The sequence below is a fragment of the Condylura cristata genome, unplaced genomic scaffold (assembly GCF_000260355.1).
Source record: "Condylura cristata isolate star-nosed mole 26May11 unplaced genomic scaffold, ConCri1.0 scaffold00013, whole genome shotgun sequence".
Lineage (NCBI taxonomy): Eukaryota > Metazoa > Chordata > Mammalia > Eulipotyphla > Talpidae > Condylura > Condylura cristata.
In genome coordinates, this window is record NW_004567114.1 from 36,981,916 (window position 1) to 37,002,908 (window position 20,993).

At 40.0% G+C, this 20,993-nt stretch overlaps 1 protein-coding gene across 1 annotated transcript; it reads right to left on the minus strand.

Annotated features, from left to right (window-relative positions):
- Nucleotides 1-8,486: 8,486 nt before the first annotated feature.
- PTGER2 (prostaglandin E receptor 2 (subtype EP2), 53kDa) lies at nt 8,487-19,126 on the minus strand. The gene is made up of 2 exons (XM_004682097.2): nt 18,323-19,126; nt 8,487-9,894 (listed from the first exon to the last, which is right to left on the minus strand). Exons 1-2 carry the CDS (start codon nt 19,124-19,126, stop codon nt 9,673-9,675), a joined length of 1,026 nt encoding a protein of 341 aa, XP_004682154.2. The 3' UTR covers nt 8,487-9,672.
- Nucleotides 19,127-20,993: the final 1,867 nt, after the last annotated feature.

Sequence of the window (20,993 nt, forward strand, 5' to 3'; positions counted from 1 at the left end):
ATGGAGAGAGGGTGGGGAGTTTGATTGCCAAACAGAACAAGGCAGTACTTCTAATTCCCAGCTCCTTCACCTGGTTATTCTATTACATGGAGTCCCTAAGAAACACAAGCCCTTTGTGCATTTGGGCACAGATAGAGGTGTGACAGGAAGTGTGCGTGGACAGGATTCCAATGAGGAAAAGTTCTTAGGGAAATTTATTTTTAAGAATGAATTCCATTTGTACTTACGTCATTGAAACTGAAAAACAAGTTTGAGATATTCTATACTTAAAATTAAGTCATGAGTTAAGGAAGCTACAAAAGTTCAAAAATACAAATAATTATAGAGTTATAGTATGGGGCTAGACCTATGGTGAATAGATCATGTTTACTTTAAGGTAGCTATCTTATTTATACTATCTAACATCATTAGGTTGGTAATTTAAGTGAAAGTTCAAAGTCATAAATGTATCTTTTTTTTTTCCTCATTGAAGTGTGATGACAGGTGTACAAATTCTTTTCAGTCAAACCATTATTTCATATTGCTACTTAATTTGACTCGGTGAACAGGTTGATAACAGCTCTAAAAATAAAAACAGCTCTTGGAAAGAGCAACTTTCTGGTCCACCTCAATCTCTAACCAACCAGTTAGATATCTATTATCAATGTTTAGTTTTGTCTTTCATTTGCCACATGTTCACTCATCCACAGCTCAAAAATATTTAAGGAAAAATGGGTGAGTGATAGAAATTCTGATTTTAGTTTACATTGTTAATTTCTTACTACCAATAAAAAGTATTTTTGTTTTCTTCTTGAGAGGGTATAATTGCTATTTTACTTTTTAAAATTGAGACAGTCAAAAACACCAAGATAGTGAGAGCACAAGGCACATAATCCTTTCTTTGAATTATTTAAGATTAGACCACAGACATAATGGATCATCACCCCCCAAATACTTCACTATTACCAAAGACATTCTTCAAATTACTACAGCATAATTACCAAATTCAATTCGTTAATATTGATGCACAACTACCACCCATTTTTTCAAAACTCACTATGTTTTGTAAGTTGTCCCAATAAATCCCTCCATTAGTAAGAGGATCCGGTTCAGGATTACATGTTATAGTTAGTTGTTCTGATCCTTTCGTTATTTCAGGTAAGAGGCATTCCTCATTCTTTTCTTGATTTTCATGATTTGGACTTTTTTTTTTTTAAAAGATTATTTATTTGTACAGAACTGGGGTACAGGCCAGAGATGCGGAGGGTGAGAGAATTCACCAGAGACAGAGCGGGGACCAGAACAGGCAGATCGACGAAGTACACTGCTGAGGGGAGCAGCTGGTGGGTCAGGAGAGGTCTGCCACACCATGTGGTCTCCTCCGGGGCAGGCGGGAATCGAATTCATGCGCAAGTGGCTTTAGCTGCTTAGTGCTGTGCTTTAACCCGCTGCGCCACCAGGGAGGGCCGATTTGGACTTTTTAAAGCTCATGGGACAATCATTATGTAGAAAGTGCTTCAGTTTGGATTTGTCTAGTGTTTGCTCATGAATAACTTCAGGTTTATGATGCTTTACAGGGAGGGTGTGTCCTTATTGTATCCTATCAGCTCAAAATTCAGTTTCATTACTGATGTTTACTTTGATCCTCTGATTGAATTAGGATCTGTCAGACTTGTTCATTATAAAATTACTCTTACAGCACTTAATTATTTGTGGGAGGCACTTTGAATATAAAAATCTTCCTTATATTTCCCTCACTTTCTGGAGCACTTCCTTATTTTCTTGTACACAAAGATGTTTTTGGTTCCTCTTATATTTTCTCTGTTCCAGGCCTGGAATAAGACATTTTTCCAAGGAGAAATGCCTTTTGGGGGAGATGGCATTTAGAAATTAAGATTTGTGGTTTTAGGTATACTCATTGCAACTGGGTGAGGATTGTTAATTCCAGTCTTGGGACAAAAGTAGAGAACACAAAACACTCTTAAACACATTTTCATATGTATATTTCTATAATTACTGAAAAATATGAGCTAATACTAATATCCCCAATTCAAATCTAATATTCTACTTCTTACTCATCTTTTCTTCCCCCTCCAACAACAAACCTGGTTATTATCCTTAATAATTTTACTTATGGCCCTCCCTGGTGGTGCAGCGGGTTAAAGCACAGCACAAGAAAGCTTAAGCCACTTCCGCATGAGTTCGATTCCCGCCTGCCCTGGAGGTGACCACATGGCGTGGCAGACCTCTCCTGACCCGCCCGCTGCTCCCCTCAGCAGTGTGCTTCATCGATCTGCCTGTTCTGTTCCCCGCTCTGTCTCTGGTGAAGCATCTCGCCTGTACCTCAGTTCTGTATGTACAAATAAATCTTTTAAAAAAATAATTTTACTTGTTTAATAGAACAAATATACAGTGTATCTTTCTCTGCACCATCACTCACTCCCACACCCCAGCCTGAGCTCCTGAATACCCCATGTGGACCATTCTCACTCTGCCTGGACTCTCACAGCTCATGCCAGGTCACCCCAGAACTGCTTGTCCTCATTCTGCTCTGACTTCTAAATTCTTTTCCTCATTCAACAAGTAAGTATAGCACCTACTATATCTTAGACACGAGTTTAGGTACTGCAGCAGTTATTTGAAAGGTCACATGAAATTTATATACACAGTACTTAAAACACAGTATGGGATCATTTTCAAAGTATCCTAAAAATACTATGATGGGGCCCTCCCTGGTGGCACAGTGGGTTAAAGCACAGCACTAAGAAGCTAAAGCCACTTCCACATGAGTTCGATTTCCGCCTGTTCTGCTCCCCTCTCTGGCTCTGGTGAATCCTCTCATCACCCCTGCACCTCTGGCCTTTACCCCAGTTCTGTAATGCATAAATAAATACATCTTTTTAAAAAATACTATGGTGAATAAACTAAAAAAAAAAAAAACAGGCTCTGAACTCTGTAAGACACAATCCCAAGTATATGTGGCACCTGCTGCTATTCTCCATAGACTAGGCATCAAAACAAAACAATCTCACCTGAAACTCACATTGTAGTGTGAGGAGAAATGTCATATGAAAGTTATAGCTATGTCAATTACGGTGTACTTTAAGGTCATTCATATAAAAACAAGAGTCGGTTAATAGGACTGGGGATTGTGTGTATGTGTGCATTCATGTTTACCTTTAGGAAGGAGAACTGTGAAGAGGATACTAAAAAGGTATCACTTGAGTAAAACTGGGAAGAATGAGTGAAAGGGAAGCTCTAACTAGGGAGGAGGAAGAACATTCATTCCAGGCAGAAAAAACAGCCAGGGCAATGACCCTGAGGGGGCATTGCTGGTGGGCACCAGGCACAGTGCATTGGCCTGGGTGCCTGGAGTAAAGGAGTGGGGAGGAGAGAGGCCTAGGGGTTGGGGCATGTAATGCAGAGCGAAGATCTCTCCCATTAAATGTTTGCCTCAAATCCTAGTTTCACCTCTCTTACATCTCCATCCAGTGTGTTAGCATATAAATAAAATCATTATCCTTTCCCTCCATTACTTGTATCAACCCTAAATTCCTAAATTACAGAGGATTCCAAATAGTATTTTAACATGCTCAAGTAGATAAAGACAAAACCTTGTTATTTAAAAAAGTTTTTTGATATTAATAATACAGGATAACTGAGTCTCCCCTCCCACCTTATTTTCTTACAGACATCGTGACTCACCTAACTTCATTGAGAACACAGAGGCATGTGCAGAAGAAAGTCAGAAATAAGATTATCCAGCTTCCTTAGTTTTTCAAAAGTGGCATCTCATGAAAAGATGTATTTCCTCTCTGAAGAGGGTGTCTGCTTGCTGATCACCATAACAGGTAGTAAGGAGAATAAAGATCTACAATTTATAGTTAAGCTAACTCTTTTATCACATAGTCTATTTACTGCAGAAAGATTTATTTCACAGGTCAAAGAATATTGTACCACACTGTGCAGTGTTTTGCTGATAGTGTCTTTCATTTTCTAGCATCTTGAGCACATTTATTTTTAAAAATGTAAAAAGTTCATAAGTTTTCAAAAGTCTGGGACTTTTTGGCTCATTCCTCTGAATTCTTCATATGAAGGATAGCTTCAACTATCTTCAAAAGTTTTATTGTATATCTGCTGTCATTTTAAAATGTTTTACTTATCATGACACACCAGGCACACTCTTGGATTGCGATGCATATTGGTCAGTTCATTCTAGCAAAAATTTCATTTGATAACTGAAAGTAGTGTGTGCCTTTTTCGAGGAAAATTTTCCTCTGGGATTAAGCTCTGGCATCTAGTTCTACAGTACCTCAGGGGTAAAGTGGGTAACAGAAAGGACAGGTCCAACTGATCAGTTCAAAACACTTAGTCTACTGAGTCAACTCAAGAACTTATAGACAGAGCAATAGCAAGTGAAATGAGGTCAGGCGAGATCATAACCATATGGTATCTTATGAGGATACCCTTAGTGAGCAATCAATTTTCCCCTGCATTCCCAGTTTTCCTCTTTGTGACATGAAATGCTGTTGTTTTCTTGATTCACTGAAGGTTTTTAAGTTATGGCCTACTTGCTAATAAAGTTTTGTAATCTCAGGTTACATTAGTGGAAATATGTCCAAATCAAGCCAGCAACTGGCATGTCCACTCGCAGTACTAAGAGGCTACTTTAGAATTATTTATTGGTGTTTGGTTCTGGCTTGACATGTTAATACAAACATTGATGACCTGAACAAGATATGGTGGAGGGCACCCAAATGGCTCCAGCACTGGTTTCAGGAACTTGAAAGGTTATCTGTTGCACATGGTTTGTAATTGTCCTGGGGGTCTTCAGAAATTGGCTGTGTAAGGGACTGGTTTCAGCTTGGTGTTCTCAGTAGCAGCAAGAGGAGCATTGACAGATGGCCTTGAGTACCATGACAGAGTAGCGTTTCCAAGCACACAGAAGTTTCTGCTTGAATATGTGTTGCAGGGATTGTTTCCTTTTGCACGGATGGATCCATTGAAGAGTGTTACTGTCTTTCCTATTGTGTTTTTGCCCCTCTTGGTCTCCTTTCTTTTTTGCTTACACATTTCCCCTTCATTATTATATGTGTGTCACTTTGTTTTGGATTCTCTGATAAACAAGCCCATACGTGCTTATCACATCATCATTCTTGATGGTTACCCAGAGTTAACAAGCAGATAACATGACCCTTAGACACAGTGACCATCACCCGGGATGAGTAATCTGAACCAGGCATGTGTGAAGAGGTCAGAAAGTCCCCTGGACTGGGCATTTGAAATGATTCTAACTCCAGTCTTACCAGCATTTATCATGTCCAGGCACAGTGCTGAACGCCTTGTGTGCATTCAGGGTGGCCTGATTTACTTATTTAATCTTAATAGTAAATGAGGAGGTGGATCACTTCATTATCTTTACTTTATATAGATGAGGAAACGAGAAACCTCTTGTAGCAAGAAGAGGAGCATTGACAGATGGCCTTGAAAACCATACTTTCTACAGCCTTTTTCCATTTTGCTAAATTTGCTTTTCCCTGATTTTTTTATTAGCATGTTAAACTGTGCAGAATTGCTAAATTACTACATATGCTCTTTCAATATCTGTGTAGACTCGTTCTAGTAAGATTAGGGATATGGCCCACACCCAGCATTGTTGATTTTTCTCACTCCAATGGCCTGTCTTAAAAATGCTTTAGCTCATTCTAGACCCATGCACATGACTCTTTGTTTGGCCTAGGAATAGATACTCTGCTATCTTGTTACAGGCAGAAAAAGAAAGATGCTTTCATTTAACCTCCCTTTCCTCCCCCATGCATATAAATTACCTTTGGAATTGGAGAAATGTAAAATGCTGAGCCTAAGGAGAGCAGAGTGTACGACAAATATTTTGGTAAGGGCACCTGTAATACTTTACCTCTCCTCAAGTTTGCGAAAACATATCTATTTGGAGTAGGAAATGGAGAGAGACCCACTTTGTAGTTTCAATTTTTGTCATTGTCTGGTAAAAAGAGAACACACACATTTAATCTACTTGTGCTAGATATCCTCCATTGCCCTTCTATAACTATTCTCCAACAGTGCTGGACTGAATTACCCAGATGATAGATTATAGTTGGTTTGGCCACTGGGAGGACAAACAGAAAAGTAAAGAAAAGGAGAGATGCTCCAGGAATGTGGTGTCCCAGCGTGCCCCTCTGGTGTGGTGGTAGCTGTGCTCCCCACTAAAGTCACAGCTCCTGTTGGGTGGGGTCTCCAACAGCTTTCGCTGGTTTCCAGCAACTGCTCCTCCCTTATCCTATCAGGTCTAGAAGTGGCAACAGCTGCCAAGGGATTCTTCACCATCCCTGTGGATTTACTTCACCTTGGCCACCCCTCTTTAAGTATTCCTTTCATTGGCCAGACCTCAGTTACCCTTTTGAATATTGTCTTTCCTCTGAAATCTTCATGGACATTATTTGCTCTTGACAGACTTTTAAGAATGAAACACAGGGATCGCAGAATTAAAATGCAAACTCTCTTTAATTGTACATATGTTTTAAAAACTGTATTTCATGAAAATTTACTTACAATTAAAAAAAACCACAAAAGCTACCAGAAAAAAAGAATAACTTTCTGAAATAAAACATAATGCCCAAAATATAACCTTGGTCCCATGTATAAATTAGACAGTAGCTTCTGTGAACGTTGAAATAGTATTTATTTCAGTAGTATGCATGTCAGATGATCAAAATGGTTGGTAAATAAAAAAAAAATAATGCTCATAAGTGATTGGAGGTATGTTGAGGCAGAAGGTAGTCATCAAAAATACTCAAGTTTGCAACTCCAACTGCAAGAGTAGGCATTGCAAATCCACATAAATAAATCATACTTTTGTAGAGAGAATTGTTTCTATATCTGTGAATGGTTCAGTAGGGGCTTCTCCCAAATGCAGAAAAACATTAGCTTTGGTTATGTGAAATAAACAAACCTCTGTTTAAGGGCAAACTAATTGTTTCCCCTGCCTTTCAAAGTTATCAAATGCTAAATCTAAATATGTTGTTCTATTGATTGGTTCAAGCCAAAGCTGATGTTACATTAGCATTGAGATAATTAGTCCAGTGTGCACTGACATAAACTAGCAGGAGCACCAAAATTTAACTGAATTGCATTGAGAATCTGTTCCCCCTGTTGCTCAGGGCTGTAGTCTCAACATAAAGACTTAGTGTTGACCTTGTGTCTAGTTCTATTTTGCGATTCAGATCTGCGGGAGCTTTCTATAACTTCTAAGCAAATTCAGGGTTCCAGCAGATCTTTGGAGATTCAAGACCCTGTTGTACCAGAATTCCAAGTTCTGTCTTGGGAATGATGACTGATGGCCACCATAAACCATCCAGGAAACACAGAGCTCAGGCAATCTGCTTTGGCCCAGACATTTCTGGACACCTACAGTAAGGGCTGGCATTCTGAGCTGAAATCCACTATAGTTTTTCTCTTTACATTCCATTGACTATCAGAGGCAAAAAATAAAATTTAGGTTTTCTTTCATTACAATTCATTCTCCAATATACCAGTCTAAATTTTGTGTTTTTACTTAATTTGAAAATGAGTCAGTAAACTTAAACAGTACACTGAATGTGATGGGATTTTAGAAAGAAAATACATATCAAGTCTAAGCAATATTTTATACATGGATCCATTCATTGAACACAGTACAAGAAACAAAGCTCGAAAAAGCTTCCAAATTTTAAAGAAATGGATTAAATTCCCTCATTTAAATTTGGACCCTCTGCATCAATCATGTTTTACCTATTAGTGATATTTTGCCTAATTATTTTAAGTTGTAAGCCATTATTCTAGAATTTTGGGGCTGAATGAAGTGAGATGAAAAATTGAAGTTAATATTTTCATTTGAAGGAGAAAAAGGTTATCTAACAAAAGAAATCAGTCTTCTGTTTCAAAGTAACTTCAGAATTTTATGTTTAAGAATTATCCATTTGCCTAATTAGTCCATTTTGAATAATGTGTTAACTTTTGAATACTTTGTAGAAAAGGAGTATTTATTTACAAGTCCAGAGTTTAGTAGGTTAAATTTTACCTGTTCTTTTTTTTTAAATTAGTAAAAAGGCAAACCATTCATTTATTCCTTTTAAAATAGGAGCTGATTTGACATAAATTTTGTCAAAATAACTTGATGTTTCCATTGGTTTGGAATAACTCAAAATTATCATCTAGTTTGATAACTACTTGTAGGAAGTGGTTTTGCATAAGCAACTCAATAAAGCTTTGAAAAAAAAAACAAACAAACTCCCCCCACCTTTAAAAAAAACCACAATGTTAGTCTGCAGTAATAACAAAATTGGTTCTACTTTTGTAAAAATCATGCTATAAGGTTAAAAACTAAAGGAAAAAAATTCTCTAATACTAAGTGTTGTATTGAATATTTTAAACTCTGATTTACAAGGTATTCTGTGCTATAAAAACTTGCCAAATTAAAAAGAATGTCTAATTTTAGCTCTTTAAAAATATATCTACACTCATTATAAAATGTTATTGGGAGGAATTCAAATTCTACTTTCAAAATGTTATAGTTCATAACATTTTAGATAAGTTCACAATTGGCTAAGTTATGATTAAACAGTGTAAATTCACTAAATATTGTGACACTTTGTTTAGACCATGCCAAATATTTAAGTCTAGAAATATATTAAGATATGACTCATGTTACATGACTTCTTATATAATATGAGTCAAACCATATTTCCCAGATAAAAATATAGACGGAGGAATTTTGTTACAACACAGTCATCTTTCTTACAAAGTATGTTAGTCATGATCACAACATCAGCATAAAGAGTTTCAGTGTATTTGAGAAACTGATCAGGTATTTCATATTTTAATCTTAATATTTGACTTGGGATATATCACACATATGTTCCCTTGGAAATAGAATAAAGAATACTAGTTAGAATTAATAACCTTTCTATTATTTTCTTGTTGAGAGGAAAACTCCTCAAGTCTTCTTGGTTACTACTAGCCCAGTGGTTGGTTATTGTAAAGTAAGTGGCTTCCTGCTTTGATGCATAGCTTCTGGGGACTAGCTGACGTTAACAGACTGTGTTCACTCTTCTAAGAGTAACCCTCTGGTGACGAGAGAGTACTCCCACATATATATAAACAAAACAGTACAAAGTGCCTAAGATTCTCAACCTCCTGGTCCAAATAACAGGTTTATTAAGCAATCACAAGACACCAGGCTTGCCAGACCCACATATGGACTTCCTAAGGAACACATAGAAGTTTTATCTGGTCTGACTGTACACTACATGTTTATAATACTAATACCATAGAAACATAGTAACTATCTAGGGCTTTAAACAAATAACAAACCACATGCTTTCTCATTCAACAGGAAAGCTTAATCAAAAGGCAACTGGATTTTAAAAGCAGTTAGTTGGTTAGTCCTCTACAGGCCATGTACTCCACTCAGTGAAGGCAGGTTTTCTAGATCCTTCTGATACCTTCCAAAGAAATGCCTTGTCAGTCTGTAGCCCAATCCACTGTGCAAACATTTGCTTGTTGACTCTGTTTTATTAGAGTAGCTTCATTTTGTTTATAAATTAGCTTTTTCCATTTATTCAAGGAACCATTTCAGAAAGCTCTTCCAGATGCCTGCTTACTAAGCACTTCTTAACTACTGTCCACAGAGGTCAGTTATTTTCTGGCATTTGATTGTGCAGAAGAGGAAGCTTGGGTTGTATTTTGGGTTCTTAATGAAATCCGACAACAGAGGACAGAACGGATCAGTCTCAGCACAGAAGGCCTGAGGATGGCAAAGACCCAAGGGTCAATTATTGAGTTAATTGATAAAAATCTAAGAGCTGGAAGGTCCCACTTGCTTATTTCATGGGAAGATGGACTCATATATGCAAATATCTGTAAGAAGCAAAATGGGAAAATGATGTTAGTTTTACATTGTGACAGGGGACAAGCTTAGATTATAGCCTACTTCTTGACATTTGAAAGTGAAGCATGTTTCAGTAGTGGAGGTAGTAAAGGGAGAGGGAGCAAAATCTTGCTCTTCTTCCATACATAAATCATAGCACAATGACACAAAGCATGTTTTCTTGAGATTGTAACTGATTTCAGGAGCAAAAGACTGGTCCTACTATTGGGAGTGGAAGGAAGTGAATAAACTTACTTGGCACTTAGAACAAAATTATTTAAAATATTAGTAACAAAAATTATAATATTTTTTTAAAGATTTATTTATTTGTACATACAGAACTGGGGTACAGGCCAGAGGCTCAGGGGCAGTGAGAGGCTTCACCAGAGACAGAGCGGGGAGCAGAACAGGCAGATCGACGAAGTACACTGCTGAGGGGAGCAGCGGGCGGGTCAGGAGAGGTCTGCCTCGCCATGTGGTCTCCTCCGGGGCAGGCGGGATTTGAACTCATGTGGAAGTGGCTTTAGCTTCTCAGTGCAGTGCTTTAACCCGCTGCGCCACCAGGGAGGGCCAAAAAAAAATTATAATATTTGTAGTTACCATTTATCAATAACCTAATAGATGTGTTATGACTAGTACTGGATTAAAAACACTTCATTCCTACTCCTTATAAAGATTCTGAAATATTAAGCTTTGTCTCCTTTTGAGAGATGAGAAAGGAAACTTGAAGAACATTAATAACATGTTACATTTATTTCCAAATTCTTAATCTGGTTTAATCATCACCATTTGGGATAGAGAGCATGCAGCAGATGTCACTGATGAGAAGGTGAATTCTTCCAAGAACTGCTATCTGGTTTGAATCCTAGCTCTGGACCAAGCTTTGGGACCACAGAAAACAGTTGGCCTCTTTGTGCCACAGTTTCTAGCTTTTCAAAATGGGCAATAACAATATCTTCATCATCAGTTTGCTGGGAAGATGATAGGAAGTCATGCATGTAAGCTATCGAAAACTTAATGAGCACTGCACAGTGTTAGTTGTTATCTATTTTATCAGCGAGGACATGAGATACAGAGAAGTTAACTGACTTGCTCAAGTCCCCAGGGCTATGTGGTGGCCAAGTGAGCACACACATTACAAGTCCCTTGATGCCAGCGCTGTGCTGACTGTATGTTATGTCCAGGTCATCTATATTAGAGCAAAGGTCTTCAGAACATTGTCCTAAGCACTGGAAAGCTGACATGTTTTTACAAGTTGTAAGTTTTCAAACTAGTTTACCAACTCTAATGTTGCTATTTAGAGATTTAGTAAACAACACAACTTTTGGGTCAGCTTGTAAAAAATGGAACAGCACATGCTTGGTAAAAATCAAACACTATATGGAAAAGAGGAAAACAAATTCATAACTAGTCATTTAAAATCAGTTCTTTACAATGCTCCAGAAACTTTCTTACCATTGTAGCCTGTGAGTTACGGAACTATCCCTTGATGAAGAGATAGTTTATCACCTTTTCATCTGACACTTCCTCCACTACCATACAACTGTATAGATACAGCAAATTGCAGGGAGGGAGAATAGTAGTCACCTTGAATTGCTTATGTTAAGACAGCAGCAGGAAGGGTTGGCAGTCAAGGGTGTTTATGTCAGAGAACCTTGGCATAGGGAATGGAGAAAAAGACTTGGCAGATGAATAAGGAAAAAGAAGAATAGATGGTGGATTCCCCCAATTATAGAGAAAGTTAGGTGGGGAAATGAAATGGAGCAGTAATTTTCTGGTCAGTGCAACTATTTTGGATGAAACCTATACAGTATCTTTATGGTATATTTAAGTAGAGGTTTCAGTGGTTAGAAAATCAGGATAATAGTGTATCAAGGCTGTTAGATTAAAATATACTAGTCACCCATCACCCCCCACACAACCGTGCTTTCTGTCACAAAGTCTGTAGCTGATTTTGTGATCTAGTTCACCAAAGAACATGATAACACCAGGATAGGCATATAGAGAGGGAGCACTCTTGTGACACAGCTTCACACATGAAGATGAATCAGGTTTTCATGGAGAATGACCCATGCCATAGTTCTGATCCCTTTCCCCTGAAAGAATAATGAGAAGTGAAAAATGACTTTGGGGGATGATGCAATTCTGCACTACGTGTTCCTTTTCATCCACTATGCTGCATCGTTTTTAGAAACGCCTTTCAGGAGGTGACCAATATTCTGTAGAAGGCAATTTCTTTTATACTTGGACCAGAAACCTATTTAAGCAACCCTTGAAGTTCTTCAGCTATGTTTGATCTTCTCCTATCTTCCCATATATGTGTCTTTGATGCTTACATTTTGCTTAGAGTTAACCACCTTGAATCTTGTGTATCCTGGGTGTGAGCAAATGCTAATGTAACTGAGACAAGTAAGTTTTCATTCCTTAGGGCAGGTTCTCTTCACAAGGTTATGTATGCTAAGAATATAAAGCTGGTTATGAAACTTCTAAGGTGACAAGATGAAAATTAGTATTCTGTATCTTTTCCCTTCTTATTGAGGTAACATGATTTTCTCTTTATGATATAGGAGAAATAATAGTGTTCTTTTAGACCTGTCTTCTATAGAATCCTTGCAGCCACCCATGGAAAACTTCATCTTGGCACTGGCACTATAATGCAACTAATATAGTAGGTTCAGAATGAGAATTCTGGTTGCTTGTTGAAATTACCTGAGGAGCATTAAAAAGCCTCTGATAACTTGCTCCCTTGCTTGGAGGCTAATTAATTGAATCTGGTCTATAACTTAGTTATCCGGCTTTAAAAAGCCTCTCAGAGGATGCTAATGTGTGGCCAAGGTGAGAACCACTGCTTTAGAACCTTATGCACCACCTGAAATAGTTTAAAATTATTTATCATTCTTAAAAATGAAATACCCACTTAGGCTGGAAAGAATTATTAGTAAGGCTTAGAAGATAATAGTTATAATGTCCCAAGTCACTCCCCAGGTATGTGGGGAGGTCATGGAAGCACACTCAAGAGAGGAGCCCAAATGTATCTTTCAGCCTGTCTATACTCTGCTGCCATCTATTTAAAAAGCCTATGATATAAAGTCTCACATGAAATTTGTTACTCTAAGACTGCCCACACTTTCCACAGCTAAATCACAGGCTTGTCATATGTTTATCGGCCTTGTGAAAGACAAATCTGCAGGCTTTGCAAAAAAAAAGACTTTTGGTGGGGATGGTTAATTTCTAGCTATATAATATTTTAAAGAAATCTCAGGGACTTTGTAGTGGAGGGAATTGGAGCCTGTTTGCCTTAGCAAAGAAAGAGTAGGGCATAAAGTGTCTCTGGCTCAGAGGTTCTTAACCTTTTGAGAAAACGATGTACCATGGGAACTACCTACCCCAAATTTTGTAAATCAACACAGATTTTATAAGGATTTTGAAGTGATCCAGGTGCCATCTGCAGAGTGCAGGTTAAAAACCTTGGTTTAGAGGAAGTTTCAGCTTTTCCCAAGTATACTTTTCCTCCCCTTGGCTCTTCAGATCACACATATGTCCCAGCTGCAGAAGTCCTAAGTCTAGTTTTCCATTAGAGGGAGGCAATTTTGGGTAGTAAATTATTCCCAGAAAAATGAAGCTTGCTATACCTTAGTGATATACACTGAAGCACAATGAATCAGAGCCAATGATAAGAATGGAGGGTGGTGCTCAAAACTTGAAAGTAGAAAACTAGAGATGTCATGGAAACTGAAAGCAACAAGTTGCCCATTCATAGGATCTTAAACCGTTAGCAAGAAACAGATTTGTTGGTTTCCTTCCTGAAATATTGAGATCAATTATCTCCGTGTCTATTCCTTTTTTCCTTTTCTTTTCTAACTTATGATGATGAGTTCCTGATTTGCAAAAAAAGAAGAAAAAAGAAAGAAAGATATCCTAAAGCTATTTTTTCTTAAGGTGGCAGGCCTTGGACTTAATCATCTAAAAGGGCAGTGATGATCAACTTGACAAAGGGTGTAGTCATATCACATACCTTCTCTTTTGGGAAAAAGATTATAGTTTTTCTGTCCAAATTTTTAAAACTCAGTGTAATTATGCACCCACAATCTTTATCCATAAAATCATTTCAAGATATCAAATGGCAAAAGGTATCAAGTGAAAACACTGATCCAGAGGAACTTTCTCTTAAAAGGTAATGTATGTTCAAGTTATTTCAGCAATCCAAACACATCTTTGCTGATGCATGAATGATAAATGGACTTCTAGTAGTTCAAGGATACTAACTTAAAATATTGCCAGAGTTCACTGTGGTCATACATAGAAATTTCTAGTCTTCTCTTTCATTGTGATAAACCTTATGTATCTATTTAGCCATTTCATATAGTTTTATAAAGCCCATTTATATTATGTTTTACATAAAGAGTATCAGGAATGAACAGGTAACTCCAGTACTGTTTACTTGAACTTTTTCTGTATCACAAAGATCCTATTTCCACTAATCAGATTTACCTAGAAATGATAGCCCTAAAGAATTTGTAAAGATGTAGACATTTTCACAATGAGTCAACGGTTCACTCTCGAAATTTTAGAACTAAATAAAATGTATAAGTACTTTATCCTAATGGTATGTGGCACACAGTTTAAACTAACCAGAAGCAATCCACTATTAGTAAAGTAGTGAAAAAGTGGCTTGATGTAGTGGTCTAATATATTTACTGCATTCTGTTCCATTTCAGGAAGAAAGTAAGTTTCTATTTATCTCTGTGCAATGATGACAACAGCTGATTATCATAAGGAGGAATTTATTAATTTATACAATACCCCTTTAGTGCATAAACTGTTTGGAATATGATGTTGGTCCCGTCATGATTTCATATTGGATAACCAAAATAATGTCATTTCCTAAACACAGCATGCCTATTTCCAACACTCCAGAAATGTGGGTTTTTTTGTGTGCCAGTGGAAGATTTTACATGAGGGGTAATTTGATTATTTCTTCATGTAGTATAGCATTTATATAAGTCAATATCCTTAAATCTCTGCCTCAGTCTTTTAATTTATAGGTCTATGAAGAAGAAAAAGGGAACTGCAAATTTGGCCCTGGCTCAGGCTCCTTGATCTGACATGGAGAAGGAAGTCTTTGCCACTTAATAGTGAAAGCTAATAAATGAGTAGTAAGGTGTTCCAGACGTTTATAACATCTTTACAGTTCTCTTCTGAAATTTTGGTTTAATCTTTTATCTGTCACCCTGAAATGAATACTTTATCCAGGGTGTATTGTGGCGAAAATAGGATTCTCTATGCTTAAACTGTCTGCTTTCAATCCTGGCTCTAAGCTTCACTAACTGTGGAGCCAGATTGTTATTTGCCTCAATTGTAAAATGGGAATAATATTTATTGTATAGGTTGTTATGGAGATGATGAGTTAATCTATGTAAAAATTGGCACTGAAAAATGTTAGCCATTTTGATGTTGCTAATAATGGTGTTTGAGGTTGAAACTGACTTCAGTACAAGGTGCTGAACATTTTACGTTTTAGTAGTTTCACTTCACTTTTCAAACTTTGAACAACTTAGACTGGTGTTCTTGGAAAAAGCAGTAATTCTAACCCACTCACAGCCTGGATAAAATATATTGATCAAAATTAATTTCAACTATTTTTAGTTTTAGCCATGTGGCTGCTAGAGCATTTAAATCGCACGGTGTCTTGCATAAGTGGCTCATGCTGTATTTCTATTGGATTGCACATGTCCTGTTAGAAAAACAGGAACACTTCTGCAGGTAACCACAAACGTTGCCTCCTCTAACAGTGTCCCCAGTTAGAATAGTGTGGAGATGATTCCTGCTTGGGTGGGATTGGTATAGATCATTTCAGAGCACAATTTTCATATGGACCAAGTAAAATAAAGGCTGGGGTGTAGTACCCCCTGCTATAATCACATGCCGAGCATCTAAAATAGAATATATGAAGCATGAGTTTGGCATTGTCAAATAAGTCCTCCAACAAATAATTTGGGTATTAAAACATTTCATAAGGTTTACAGTGCTATGTAAATAAAAAATACTAGCAAAGACAAAATAAAATCAATCAATGTTACATGTAAATTTCCTTATTAAGAGATGGCTTGATACTTCCTTTTTAAGATATGATTCAAATATCTTTAAGGTACAGACTATAGTTCATGTGAATAATGTGAGGCTAACTCCAAGGTAAGAAGTCAGTTTGTTTGCTTTTGGATTATGTTCACAGCAGGTTTTTCTCTTGCACTTGGGAATCTTTGCCATGGATGCATGCAGAAGCAAACCAAGATTAATCTCTATTGATAGTGTCAATGCCAAGGAGTAGTTTGGGAAGCTATAATCTTTACCTGGCCCTCACTAGGGCATAAACAGGCACTCTAAATAAAAACAGTTTCAAAGCAAATCTCCTGCCCCACCAAACTTCCTAGCCAGACTTACAGACTTCTAGCTCTAAGTGCCTTTCATTTGGCAACTCTGGAACTGCTCGTGGGCTAATGTTAAATGAAGGGGATATTGATAGCTATAGAGATATATGGCTAGATATATGAATATACATGTATGAAAATTAACACAGAACAATATTGGTGTTCTCATATTAAAAGGCTGATTTACTTGAAAACTGGGGAACCTATTGAAAATTATTGTCTTTGTTGTTAAAAACAATGTATGCAGTGGGTCAATCAAAATCAAAAGGGAGATCTTTTTCTCCAGCTCTCCTCCTCTAAGGGAACATCAACATTTAACAAATAGTAGGTAAAACTTTCGCAAATGATAGGTAAAATTTCAAGAACTAACAGGCTATTTCCCAACAGTCCAAGAAAAACATTCCCCAGTTCAGAATGGTTACATTCTAAGTTGTTTTTTGGAATGTGAAATGCTTTCTCTAATCATAGATACATGTTGGGCATTCTAATCCTCACCCCCCCAAAATGATCTTATGCCTAACATAATTAAAAGAGCCTACTAGTTAAACAAAACAACACAGGCCGTTTTGGACTCCACTTTATAACATTAATATTGAACAAACTCCGCTGCTCAGGGTGGAGTAGGAGATGCAGCTACTCACAGCTCCACTTCATCTTACAAGAGGGCACCTTTTACACACTTTACCTCCTTTCTAGAAAAATGTAACTCACTGATTCAGACAGATTCCCTTTGGCACTGGTACTGAATGGGGTGTAAGTGTGAGAACAGTGGGGAGAAGAAAACCCAGCACAGAGGGCAGTATGTGGGTCGGTATGTGAAGGCAGCTTCCTCGTTGGGCTTTTCAGACCCTTCCCAGGCCCTGGGGATGAATGTATGAAGATAATCAGCAGTGATAGAGGTGGGAAGTAGTATAAAATGACCCCTTCCACTGCTACAGATTGACCTGCTAATGGCAGGTACTGTCTCCTCTCTTCGCCATGACTACTACTCCCTGTAGGAGTTCTTGTGAAGATAAGGAAGTAGAACTGCAAACCTACTTCCCAGCTCTCTCTAAGAGGCCAGGTCCAATACATCCCAGACTCTACTATTAATGTTACAACCTAAGAGGCTGGAACTCAAAGCACTATGAACCTAACTGCTGAGGTTGCCCCAAGCCAGGATGGCACCCATCCCAGAACCTGGCTGCCTATCTTTCAGTTTTCCAGGCAGCCTCTGTCCTGCTGGGTCATGGCAAATCTTCAAATTCCCTGAAGTAGACTAGCCACTCCTGTATGGGGTGCTGTCCCCACAGAGTGCACAATTAGAAGCTGAAGGGCACCTGTATACACTTTGGACCAGTGACACCAGAGGATATTGGATAAGAGCATGCAAGCGCCTCCTCTAGATGAATCTCAAAGGCTTATTACCAAGGAGTTCTTCCAAGTAATCTTCCCCCCCCCTAAGTATTATGAATTTTCATGGCCAGAAAGAATTACGCTCCTGATATGAGTGTTGAGAAACTTATAAACTAGATGTTCACTGAACTTGGAGGACAAATAATGAAAGCTCTGAATTTCTGCAACCTGGGACCATTCTCAGGGGCAACTGGAATACTGTGAATTGGGCACATTTTGCCCTAGGGAAAATAAAAGGTAAAGCAGAGATAGATACCTAGTCCCACTTGTGTGTGTGTACCAAAGTGCCAAAGGCAAAGTGCAGCAATAATGACAACCATTCCAAAGTGGAGGGGGGATTGGAAGTTACCTCATCCTCAGATACCAACCCCTCAGCCAGCAGGCGTACAGGGAGTCTAGGCTGGGGAAGTTGGGTTAGCTTAGTGGAGGGCGAAAGCTCCCTTTCTGCGGGCCTCTATTACTGTATGAGAAACATTAGCAGAGAGATACTTTACAAATTTAGATATATTTTTGTAAGTTTCAAAAGTTTGTGCCCCTGGAAAGGGGGAAGTCAGAGGGGAAAGTAGAGGGAGATAGCACAGAGTGAGTGACTTACTGTGATAGGCAAGGAGCAGACTGCGAAGGTGATGGTCATAACAGCCAGGAGAATGAGATGGTCAGTCTCCTCTGCCATGGACACCTTTTCCCCTCTTCTGCGGATCCCAGGGCCACCGCGACCACTGCTCAGGGAGGGTCCGCAGCGGGTCCTTCTGCTCCTTCGGTGCATACGGATGAGGTTGAGAATGACACTGAGGTTGCAGAGAACTATCGCAACGATGAGGATCAGCAGCAGGGAGGCATAAATCTTCAGGTACCCCCTGGTCTCAGACTGGATGAAGCACCACGTTCCTGGGCAGTACTGGACATATGCTCCGAAGCCCAGCAGCGGCGGGGAGCAAAAGAGCAGCGAAACCACGTAGATGGAGGGCAGCACCATCAGGCCCGCCCGGCGTGTGATGTGGCGCTGGTAAAAGTAGGGGTGCCCGATGGATAAGTAGCGTTCCAAGGCCATGGCAAAAAGCATAAACATTGTGGCCAGGCTGAAGAAGGTCATGGTGAAGGCAAAATAGTCGCAAGCACCCAGCACCCTTAGGGTCTGGTTCTGCGCGTATGAAACCAGCACCACTGGGCTGATCAAGCAGGTGCCAAGCAGATCGGTGAACACCAGCTCTGTCACCAGCACGAGGAACAAGGAAATGGGGTTCCAGCGTCCCTCGTTGTGCCGGGAGTCTCCCCGCCAGCGGCGCGCCAGCAGCGCGAGCGCGATGAGGTTCCCCAGCACCCCCGCAGAGAACATCACCGAGCTGATCACCGGGCTTTCGCCTGGCCTGAGCTCCTGGCATTTGTCAGTGTTGTTCATGGTTAGTTGTCAGCAGGAGAGATGCGCCCTCCTTTCCCGACAGGTACCTGCGAGGACAAGGGTCTAAGCAGGAGCGCAGTGAGACCCAGACAGAAAAGCAGAGGGACCGAAATCCAGAGCCCCCTTCTGGCTCCCGGGCGCTCCAAAAGCGCTGACTCCGTCGGGTCTCCCGCTGGTCTCTCCGGGAGAGGCAGCTCTGTTGCAGCATCCGGGAGGTCCTGGAGGCTCTCGGTGGACCCGCGTCTACTCAGCCAGCAGCCGGTGCTGAGGGGGCGCCCACCTCCGGGGCCGGGCTCAAGCGAGGTGTCTTGAGCTGTGCCCGATAGCTGCCAGGGAGGTGGGACGCGTCACACCCCGAGGGGCCGCTCCACGTCCCTCAGGTGCGGACCTCAGAGGGGCACAGTGCTGGGCTGGGGCGTGCTGGCTGCCGACGTCTGAGAATGACTGTTGGCTAGTCAGAAGCGTCTCTTGCGCGCTGCTCCTTTCCTGTCGACTGCTAGAAACAACGCGGTTCCAATGGGTCGTTTCCCCTGGGCTAGGCGGGGTTTAGACCTCGCAGAGGGCTGGGAGGGAGTCCAGGGCCACTGAACGAGGTCTGCGCGGGCTTCACAGAAGGCTGGGCAACAACTGAGAATGCAAAATGACTCAGCAAACAATAGAGAAGTTGGGAGGACCCAGTCCCGTGACCTGTTACAGAGAAGGGAACAATGGACACCAACGATGGCTTGCAGGGCAGTGAGATCAATATGTTCTTTTTCTTTTAAACATTCTCAGGAAGATAAAGGAACAGGGCGGGACCAAAACTGGGAGGAAGTGAAAAGCAAGTGTGTCCATCCAAGGACAGGAACCAAACCATGCTGAGCTCCCTGTTGCACCGTTACTTTGATTCAGTTACCAGCATTTCGCCTTTTCCTATGTCAGCACCACAAGGGAAAACCACCTGTTTAAGCAACCCCTTTTTGTTGAAAAAGGGGAAAAGGGAGTGTTTGTGTTTGTGGACCCAGCTTGACAACCCTGCACAGTGTTCTCTACTCAAGTTCAGCGTCAGAGAGGGAGAATATTGTTTATTCAGGTAACCATAGGCCCACCCAGAAAGCCAATACTGGTACAGTATATTAGTAAATGGCCAGTTTCAGAGCCTATAAGAATATTTGCCTACCACCTATTGTCACAATTGTAGTCATGGAAATGGGCTGATGCTTAAAGTAATCCCACTCAATAGGCAACCTGTTGATTATTCTACTTAATGAGAAATGTCATTCATTTGGCCAAGAAAGGAGGACTGGGAGGTGGAAGGCACTGTATAGGGATCTGGCCATGGGAAAAAAGCTATTGTGGTGGAGTAAAGGAAAGAGAAACATGGAGGGGACCCCTTCACCCCCCAATACCTGCTTGCTCATGAGCATTGGGCTCACCTTCCTCAAATCTGGCATTGAAATGGGGTGAAGTTCCCAGCATGGCAACCTCACAGTGGGTCTGTTTTCTGAGAGAGAAGTTTAGGGGTCACAGGCTGGTGGGTTTCCCGGAACAGGGCTCTTTCTGTCCTGGCCCACGATTCCTGCAGGCTGGCTTTCGGGCTGCTTGTTCTCCCCACATGGTCATCAGTTGCTGTCAGGATTCAACCAGAGATACAGAACCATTGTGAATGATCAATTAGAGATTTAAACCTGTGAAACTTGTGCTGTTCAGTGTGATAGCCACATGGGGCTGTTTCTTTTATTATTTTTTTTAGATAAAAACTTATTTTTTACATCTTTCTTCATTTTGTACATTTTTCCATCTCATTTGTAATCCCCATGGTCTTCCTACCACCAGTTCACCCGTGTGCCATCACTATAGTCCAGGGCACTCTTCCCACACACGGGGC